Source organism: Hipposideros armiger, unplaced genomic scaffold (assembly GCF_001890085.2).
Source record: "Hipposideros armiger isolate ML-2016 unplaced genomic scaffold, ASM189008v1 scaffold_1120, whole genome shotgun sequence".
NCBI classification, from domain to species: Eukaryota; Metazoa; Chordata; class Mammalia; order Chiroptera; family Hipposideridae; genus Hipposideros; species Hipposideros armiger.
The window spans coordinates 262,898-273,051 of record NW_017732470.1 but is presented as its reverse complement, the minus strand read 5'-3'; the positions used below and the strand labels follow the sequence as shown (position 1 = coordinate 273,051).

The window sequence follows — 10,154 nt, the reverse complement described above, 5'->3', positions numbered from 1 at the left end:
AGCAATGAATGAGGCCCTGGCGTTTGAGGTGTTACGAGCCCACTTTCACAGGAAACACTTCTGAGGAAAGCACTGCAGAGACAGAGGGGCTGATCACCCCCAAAATCTCACAGTGAGCTGGAGACGGAAGTGACTCGCCGCCAGACTTCCTGACACCTGGGAGACCTGGCCCTCCCTCTGCTCCTCACAGCAGCTGTGTGACCGCCCCAGGTCTCTTATTCCCCGTGTACATGTACCCAGGTGCCTACATCCCTCCATCACAGGAAGACTTCTAGGTCACTTGAGTTCGAAAAGGTTCCCGGAGTCTGTGCTCTTATTGAGAGTGGGAGGTGACGAGGACTGAGTGTCTGGCCCACAGAGGCTGGGCCTGAAGATGCACCTTCAGCAGACGGGTAATCTGAAGGCAAGCTGGGCCTCCTCAGGAGGACTTGAGGGCAAGAGATAAGCAGAGGCCTTGGAGTCACACAGCGCTATCTTCAAATCCAGTGCTTGTCACTGACAGCTGTGTGGTGTGGAGGAAATGGCAACCGCTGGGCACAAAGTAAGAGCTCAGGGAAAGCCTGCTCCTCCCCCCAGCCCCACCTGCCCCGGATCCAGAGAATTCCCTTTCAGGGTGGTCCCCAGGCAGGAACACTGAAAAGGGACTTCCATGCAGAGGTAGGGAAGGATGAGAAAGGGACTTAGTGTTATTGAGACACATGTGCTATGTACTGCCAATACCAGATTAGATGCTCTCTGATGATCTAGATGGTTCTAAGACTCTTGGTTCAGAATTCTGTGCTATCATTACTATTACTAGATGATAATGGCTAATACTTATTTCACCACTTACCTTGATGTTACAAGTTTTCACCTATAGTGGGCACCTGTTCTATTTTGTTTTGCCTACATGGCATCTCTTTAATTCCCTGCCACCCCCACCCCCCACTCCCCCAATGCTTCTTTCAGGGACATCACACCTCACTTTTCTTCTAGGGAACCACCCCTCTTCTACTCTTGATCCATGAGTCTTCCCACCCGGTTTTCCAGGCATCACCATGCGATCTGTGCCAGACCAGGGAAGCTCTATTGTGGGACTTCAGATGACACCAAAGGGAAGATGTGAGTTAGGGGCAGGCAGCCCATGGCCACCCCGCCTGTCACATGGAGAGAACATTGCCTGCACACCAAAGATGTCATAGAAGACAGTACAGCCACAGACGGAAAAGCCAAGCCCAGATGACCTCATTTGAATTCCCGGACCCCGCCCTACCTGAAGTCAGATGTGCCTAGAATTTTCAATTATATGAGCCCATGAGCCTTTTGTGTTTTCAACCTGCACAGTCCAATACAGTGGTCACTAGCCCCATGTGACTTTTTACATTTAAATTTGAATTCATTCAAATTAAATGAAATTGAAAACATCCAGTTTCCCAGTTGCACTGGGAACATTTCAAGTGCTCAGTGTGCATATGTGGCTGTGGCTACCATACTGGACGGTGCAGAAATAGAACACTCCCACCATAACAGAAGGTTCTATTGGACAGACTAACTTAGACAGTAGGAGTCATGTGTCTGTCCTTTGTGACTAAAAATGTTGACCTACACATTGTACTGTAGTTCTAAAGTTTCTCTGCTCCTCATGGTCTTTAGTTCCTTCTAGCCCTGAGTCCCATTAGAATTTATGGTTCTGTCTAAATTCCAGCTGGGACATCTATGTTTGGTTAGAGATACCACTCATCTGGGTTGGTCTGGTCCCCCAGCGGCCCCCGGCACATGGCGTCAGCCCACCTTGGACCAGGAGTTCTCCTTGCTGAGCAGGTCGGCGTAGAAGTAGGCCATCTTCCACTGGCCCTTGTAGGTGAAGCACCACATCAGCTCCCAGTAGCACATGTGGTGGAACTGCTTCCAGTGCTGCTGGGCCTCACAGCACTCTTCGAACCGCCGGATGGCCTGTGGGCACCTGCTGGTCAGCCTCAGCAGGTCCACCCCTGGCCCACGCCCGCCCCACTCTGCCCTCGCACCCGCCCAACCCCACAGTCGGCCCAGCCTCCTCCAGCTCACAGTGGGCCAGCCCTGTGCCAGGCTGCAGGGGTGAGGGAGCGGGGAAGGATTAGGGGAGACAGAGGAGATCTGGCCTCCAGTCCTGATTCTTCCCCCTACGTCGTCCACGACCTTGGGCACAGTTACTGCCCCTGTCTGGAGTTTCAGTCTTTTAGTCACAATATGAAAGGACAGGATAGAGCTATGATGGAGGCAGCGGAAAGTGTTAATATTAAAGCGATATAATAATGTCTGTGCCTCAGAACAAATTCCAAAGGTTTCAGTAGCTCCTACCAAGTGACCTGGACCCGGGGCATCTGTCCTGATACCTTGAGGAATCACAAACAGGGCCAGTGGGAGACCCCAGAATTCCACGTTGCAGAGTCCGTCCTGGGCCTTGGCTTAGTGCTGAGGTCACTGCCAGGACTCTGCTCCTCCCCTCTCTAGCCCCTTCAGTGGCTCCCTCCCACCTACAGAGTCCACACTCCTTAGCCAGGCCATCAAGGTGCCAGCCTCACCCCCCGGCACCACCATTCCACTCACCAGGTTCCAGCCCATCGCCATGCCCTGAACAAGTGGGTCTTCCCACCTCTCTGACTCACTCAAGCACCTCCCTCTCCAGGGGAGACGCTGTAGTCCTACAATCTCCCTGTCAAAATCCTACTCCACAAATGCCACCTCCTCTCTTGTCTTCCCAGACTGCCCTAGTCGGCAGTGCCTCTCCCACCCCTGCTTTCCGTTGGTTCTCTCTTGGGGGCCCTCCTCCCAGTAAGCCCTATCCCTGAGTATGTCTCTTTGTGTCTGACTTCCTGCTGGCCTGGGAGACCCTGAGGGGTCCTCGGCACCAGCCTAGACCCCCATTACTCACTGCATCAACGTTGCCTTTAATGGCTTCGATCCGCCCTGCAAAGAACAGGAAGATGGCGCCCTGCAAAGACACACATGTGGGTCTGTGTGGGTCCACGGGGCACATGTGGGCTGGTGGTGTCTGGCAGGAGGTGGGCTTACCTTAGGGTAACGCTTCAGGTAGGGCTTCAAGAGCTTTTCTGCCTCCTCAATGTTGACATTTCCGGTGCCTGAAGAGGTGGGGGAACAACACAAGTCACCAACCCCACTGGCTCCTGTGGTCCTCCCAGCCACCTACTGTGGGCTTCTCAGGGCCTCTGTTTCCCCCTCTGTGAAATGGGGATAATAATTCTTCTATCTCCAGGGTGATGTGAGGGTTAAATAAGATAATGCAGGTATCACCCCTAGCACACCATGGGGCTCAATAACCAAGAGCCCATGCCCACCAAAGCTGTGCCCAGAACCCCAAGGAGCTGTAGCATCCTCACATCCTCTACAAGATGGGCATAACCATCCCCATTTCACAGATGAGAAAACTGAGGCTGGAACCCAGTCAAACTGTGAGGAAGTGAGTGTAGACCAGTAGACCAGGCCCCAGGACAGTTGATGTGGCTCTGTCGTTTCTGGTTTCAGTGCCCCATCCCCAGTCTTAGGGGCCTAAGCAGGGTCTACAGCCCGTCACCCTATTGCCCTCTGCCCTTAGAACCAACTGCACCCCAGAGGCCCCCCACACTGTCCCCAAGAGCTCTCCTACCAAGCACAAAAGTGAGGAAGGTGTGGTAGCACAGCAGCAGCATAACGCAGAGCACAGCTCGGAAGCTGTGTCCCGAGGCACCCTCCTCCAGCTGCAGCAGCCCGTAGTCCTGGGGGACAAAGGGGACAGGCTGAGGCCAGCAGGACCTGGGCTCCCCAGGGCCCACCCTGGGACCCAGGAAGGGGCAGGGGCCTGGAGGTCACTGGACAGCTATGAGGGCAGCGCTGCTGGAGCAGGGGTAGGATAGCGCCGGGTCCTGGAGGCCAGGTCAGCTGCTCTCAGGCTGTGTACCTCTGGGCAAGAGGCTGCCCCTCTCGGTGCCTCAACCACCTTCCTGGGGGAGAGAGCACTGCTGCCAAGGCTAGGGCAAAGGTTTAAGTCCAGGTGTCCTCCACCTCCTCAACAGCCTCTCCTCCTTTCCTCCATTTATTCACCTGTTTGGCCTATGATAGGTGAAGAGACCCCGAGTAGCCCCAGGTCTGGTCGGGGAAAGTGGAAACACATAGAGGTAGATAATCCTAACCACAGGCTCAGGCACAAGAGGCGCCATGAGGACTGTGGTCTGGGAAGACTTCCTGGAGGAGGAGTCTCCAGAGCCTGGCTCTGGAGCGAGAGGCCAGACCTCATGTGTATCCCTGCCTGCAGTCTGCCTCTCAGTCTATCTTCCGGGGCATTCTTGTTCTTTGTAATACACAAATATGACCTGCCTCCCCCCTGCCTCAAACCCTCCATAGCTCCCCTGCTTTCAGGAGAAAGATGGAGCTGGAGCTGGTGCTGGAGGTCTCTCCACTCTGGCCTCACTGGCCACAGTGTCCCCCTTCTCAGCCTTTCTCATGCTCTTCCCGCCCATCATCACCCTGAAATCCTATTTGTGTCTCAAGAGCGTTCTTAAGAAAACAAAACTGAAAGGGACGTGTGGAGCCTCTGGCCAGCATTTCCCCAGGCCCAGGCCAGGGACCACAGAAGGCAGCCAAGGTTTTAGAGGTCCGCAGAGAGGTGTGAGGACACAGAGTGCCCAGTGAGGGTCTTTCCTGCTCAGTTCTCTGTCTGTCCTTCTTGACGGTGACCAGGAGGATGCCTCAGTCCTGTGCCGGAGTGTGTTCAACGTCGCTTCACTTTAAGCTCCCTTTCTCACAAAACGAGATGATCTAGCTGGGCTTTCGTAAGATTGTTGGTTCGTAATATTTACTTTTCAGAAAAATAATCCAGAAATAATAACATAGAAGTCTATGGACATGGCAAAAATTAGGATGGGCCAGAGAAACTCCAAGTTTGAGAAACACTGACTTGGTCTTTAAAAAAAAAAAAAAAAAGCCCCTTGTTTTACCAAAAAGAGGCTCACAGTCACAGGGACCTGCTCAGAGTCGCAGGGAGAAGGGGATGCCTTCCAAGCCAAAGCTCCCTCCAGCACAGTGGGACTCCTCCACCGGGGAGCCCTCCCTGATCTGCTAACTGGTATTCAGGTTCCTGCCCACAGTAAAGTGAGTCCCCTGCTTTCTACCCCCAAGGCCTGATTCACAGTTGGGTTTCCCTTGGGCATCTCCCAGATATCCATCAAGTCCTAGGGGAAGGGACTTGCTCCAGGTCTTCTGAGGGGAGAAGGACCAGGCTCCAGATACCTGTCAGGATCAGGGAACATGCCCCCAGGCCACCGCATGGAGCTGCCCTTCACATGCACCCTAACCCCAGAGCCTCCATCCTGTGAGGGGCCAGGTAGAAATCACTGGTCCCATTTGACTGGAGAGGAGACGGAGGCCCAGAGGGGTTTGGGCCTTGTCCAGGGCCACATACCAAGGGGAGCTGAGCCAGGACTGGCATCCAAGCACTGCAGCCCCTCAGCCCCACCTCATCAGCTCAGCTACAGCCTGAGGCTGAATACGTGGGGGACCCTGTGAAGCAGGTTGTTGGTTACCTTGTTTCCTGAAAATCCCACGAACTCTAGCAGCCGCAGGATCCTGTTAGGAAGCATGGACAGCGTCTACAAGAACAGAGGCAGGTGGGCACATGTATGTGAGGGGGCTGCCTCCCCCACTCCCCAAGCCCCAGAGTCCTGGGGGTAAACCCGGGGGTGGAGGCCCTGTCCCTGTAACGTCCCCAGGTTTCCTGGAAAGCCAACTTCCCCATATAGAGAAACACTAGAATGTGACAGGAGCAGACTGTGTCCAAATCCTAGTCTCACCACTCCCAGCTGGGTCACCTCGGGCAAGTTACACATCCTCTCTATGCCTCAGTGTCCTCATCTGTAAAATGGTAATAACAATGGCCCCTACCTCATAGGAACACTGTGCAGATGGATCAAATTAATATATGTAAAGCACACAGAAGGGGGCCTGCACATAATAGTTAGCTGCTGTTGTTATTACACTGAGTCCCTACTTTGTACCAAGGGCTCTGTCATTGCATTTGATCCTCAGAACAGTCCTGCACAGCAGGATTATTGCTCCTTCTGACACATGGAGAAACAGAGGCACAGATAAGTGACAGGACACGTCCAAGGCCTCACAGCTCTTTAGAGGTGAAGCCAGGTCTTGAACCAAGGACGGTCTGGCTGTAACCTACTCAAGCATACGATGCACTTTGCAGCTTATATTTCTCAACACTTGGCCCAGGATTACTGCTCCTATTTTCCATATGAGGAAACTGGAATCCAGAGTGGGGCAAGCACCCTGCGCCAAGGCCTGCTCTTTGAATAGGCTTTGCCTGAAGGGGAGAAAGCCTCCCTCCCCCAAACACACACACACACACACACACACACACACACACACACACACACACACACACACACATTTTGGAAAGGTCTGTAGGCTAGGAGCCTAAATTGTCCATGAGCAGTTCCTCCTCCAAGGAGTAGTCATAGCTTTTCTGAGCCTCCCAGCCTTGGTTCACACTGTTCCCTCTGCTTAGAATGCCCTTCTCTGCCTGGAAAACTTCCCCCACCCATGCATCCTCCAAGATCTAGCTCAAATACTGCCCCCTCCCTGAAACCTTTCCAAGCCCCCCAGGAAGGAACTGGGCTCTCCGTTCCCTGTGGGTCATCAGCTGTTTCCAGGCCTGTCTCGTCCCTGCCACTGGTTAGCATTTAACTACCAGCTCTCCAGGGCAGAAAGGGCCCTGATGCACTGTGTTTATCAACTTCCAGTGCTATAAATGCTGCCGCCATGGTGAATTTCAAGCTTTCAACTTGACTTAGGAAGAAATGCACAGAAAGGACTCTGGAGCCAGCACCAGCACCCATCCCCACCCCAGCTGTGAGCCCCCCAGGCTGGCAACGTGTCTGTGTCATCACTAGGTCCCAAGGCTGGCACAGGGCCCGGCACAGTAGCCCCACAGAGACCATATGTGTGGCAGGAATGTGCAGGGGTGATTAATCTTGAGCCCAGACACTGTGGACACAGGGAGGGGCACTCCCACTCACCAGATTGAAGGCTCCCACACCAAGCTTCACCCCTCCTTCAAAGTGCCTGTGGTTCTCTCCTTTGCAATATTGTGAGGACTGCACGAGGCTGTCCAGCTCCCTGCAGAGGGATGCAAAGTCCTGTTTCAGCCACAAATTAGGGGCTGGGTCCCATTCCCGCTGGGCCTAGGCTGCCCCCACTGTCAACTGATCTCAGAACTCCCTAATGGTGGATTTATAATAATTCTGGAAATCCTGAAAGCTGATATTCAAAGAATTGCTAACTCCACCTCCCACTGTAATAATACATTCCTTGCTCCTAAATTTCAGCCATATCAGCCCTGCCATACCTGCGTTGTCCAACATTTAGGCATTTGCACATGCTCTGCATTTTATCTAGAACAGTTTCTCAACTTCGGCACTGCTGACATTTTAGGCTGGATAATTCTTTGTTGGGGGTCTGTCCTGTGCATCACAGGATGTTTGGCAGCATCCCTGGTCTCCACTTACTAGATGCCAGGAGCAACCTTCCCCAAGTTGTGACAACTAAAATGTGTCCAGAGATTGCCAAATGTCTCATGGCCGGGGGTGGGGGGAGGTGGGAGGGAGGTGAGGAAGGGGCAAAATTACCTCTAGTTGAGAACCACTGGGCTAATTCCAACACCCCCTCTTTCAGGAAGTCTTCCTGGAATTCCTTGGTTAGAATCCAACCCTCTTTCTCCTGTTCACCAACTGGACAGAGCTCATATCCCAGCCTGCCTGGGGCAGGACAGAGGCTTTAAAGATGTGCCTACCTTCTTCCCAGGCCATGAGCATCTTGAGGACTTTCATTCAGCAAACACTGACTGAGGCCTCTCTGTGCAGCCACTGGAGGACAGCAGGGAGCAAAGCCACCTGCTGCTGCCCTCACGGCTCTCCCACTCTAGGGGACAGACCCCTATCAAGTCACTGAAGGTGAGGAGGGCCTCAAAGGAAAAGAACTCCGGGGCCTGATCAAGCCTCCCCTGGGGTTAGGGAAGGCGTCCCTGAGTAGCTGACATTTGAGTTGAAAATGCGGAGATGACAGGGATGAGCCTGGCACAGAAAGTGTGCTCCTGGCAGAGAGAACAACACGTCCAAAGGCCCAGAGGCAGGAATGAGCTTGGCATGTGTGAAGAACTGAGGGGAGGCCTAAATGTCTGAAGCCGGGTGGGGTGGGCGATGTGGCTAGGGGGGCAGGGGGAGCTCCCAGAAGGACTTGGCAATGACCTGGGACTTCATTCTAAGAGCAGAGGAGCCTCGGGAGTTGGCAGGAGGGTGAGTTGACAAGGTTTGTGCTTTGGAAACACCACTCTGGCAGCTGGTGGGGAGGCTGAAGGGGCCAGAACACTTGTCAGGTTTCCAGCACGGACCCACAAAGTATGTGGTGCCCACAAATTGCACGGAATGTTATACCCCAGCAATACCTTGAAATCAAACTCACAATACCTCTGCAGGGAAACAGTCATATTAAATGAGGAAAATAAAGATGATAAATAGTCTTAAATCAATTCAGGTCAACTTTTAATGGAAAATGAGTTTTAATGCCAAACTTAGGGAGAAAACTGGGTTCTCAGGGCTTTTTGATTTTGGAATTGTAGATGTTTGTGAAACCAGAGGGTAAAAGTGCTCTGCAGTGAGTCTTCATTCTTTCATCCATAAACATGGCCTATGCCTGGTCCAGTGCTGGCATGGCACAGAAATAATCTAGCCCTTTGGGAGCTCCCATCATAGGAAGGTGTGTGTGTGTGTGTGTGTGTGTGTGTGTGTGTGTGTGTGTGTACCATCCCCATTTACTGGAGAGGTCAGGGAAGGCTTCATGGGGAAAGTGGCATTTGGTCTGGGCCTTAACGGATGTGTAGTTCTGCTGCTGCTCTTAAAATTATTGTTACCATGTCCTTCCACCTGCCACCACCAGGCCAAGCTGTTTGTGCAGAATCTGTGTCTTATGTTCCTCTAACTCAGGGTCAGGCACAGCATCAGCCCTCAGGGGAACCGGCAGATACACCCAGAAAACCAGGGGGATAATATTCCAGAAAACTGAAGTTCTGAGAGCACAGAAATCTGCCCAAAGTCACACGGCATTCTTGCCTCCCCCGAGTGCTGTCTATCTCCCACAAGCAGCCTGTGGGGTACAGGGTAGTAGATGCTGTGCCCCAGGATCCCCAGGCCAGCCCCACTCACTTGTAGGTCTGGTAGCTGTTTCGAACTTTGATGCCACCCTTGATGAAGCTCACCATGTTCTCATCCTGCAGGAGGGAGAGATGCAAAGAACTGGGCCTGGGTGGGTAGCCAGAGGTTCGAGAAGGGTCACACAAGGCTCTGGGCCCTGCCTCCCTCCCTGGGTCCAATTCTATCAGAGACCCTGGGAGGTGGGGTCAGAGGTCAAACCAGGCCTCCCTACCCCTGGGAATTGAGATGAAAGTCTTGCTTGCCAAACAAAACCTCCCAAATGCCCAGGGCTTGACCGCAGCCCCCCTTCACCAGCCTCCATGTACGAGTACTACGTGCTTGGAGAAAGGCCTGGAGGAGACACTCCCTCTGGGGCCTCCTCTCGGCGGAGGAACCATGGGAAAGGAAGAGGGAGGCTCATTTTTAGATTGTGCTTTTTACAACAAGCTGGTGTTGATCACCTTTGCGATTTAAAGCACCAATACAACAGCCCACCCAGCAGCTCCACTCCCCGCTGTACACCCAAGAGAAATGGATGAACATGGGCTGCAGAAGTCACCTTCAAGAATGTTCACAGCACCACAGTTCACAGCAGCTGAGAACCAGAAACAACCCAAACGCCCTTCAGCAGGAGGATGAATAAACAAACTGCTATATTCACAGAAGGGACTATCACACAGCCATACAAGATTGGGCGAAGAAAGCAGAGCTTGAGGCCTTAAGGAGCTTGAAGCCAACTAAAACATAACAGTATGCTGTTCAAACATGAATAGAAAGATGAGAAAATTATTTTTTAAAAACAGGGTGGGGGATGACAAACATAAAACTCTAACTAGTGGTTCCCCCTGTGGAGGGAGGCAGGGAACAGGGTGGGGAGGGGCCCAGAGGGCGAGAGACTTGCTAGCAGTGACTGTTCTCTAGTTGGGTGGTAGAGGTGGTGGGGGTGGG

The 10,154-nt window shown here is 53.0% G+C and overlaps 1 protein-coding gene across 3 annotated transcripts in view; it reads right to left on the bottom strand.

Moving 5' to 3' along the window:
* The window catches only part of TTC39A (tetratricopeptide repeat domain 39A), a 50,330-nt gene that overhangs the window by 10,390 nt on the left and 29,786 nt on the right, over window positions 1-10,154 (bottom strand). For all 3 annotated transcript variants that reach the window (XM_019632323.1, XM_019632324.1, XM_019632325.1), the window contains 7 exons: window positions 9,219-9,283; window positions 7,038-7,137; window positions 5,535-5,600; window positions 3,623-3,731; window positions 3,031-3,098; window positions 2,891-2,950; window positions 1,771-1,932 (listed from right to left, as the gene is read on the bottom strand). In XM_019632323.1, coding sequence (XP_019487868.1) covers window positions 1,771-1,932; window positions 2,891-2,950; window positions 3,031-3,098; window positions 3,623-3,731; window positions 5,535-5,600; window positions 7,038-7,137; window positions 9,219-9,283 — 630 coding nt within the window. The remainder of the gene's footprint in view (window positions 1-1,770; window positions 1,933-2,890; window positions 2,951-3,030; window positions 3,099-3,622; window positions 3,732-5,534; window positions 5,601-7,037; window positions 7,138-9,218; window positions 9,284-10,154) is intronic.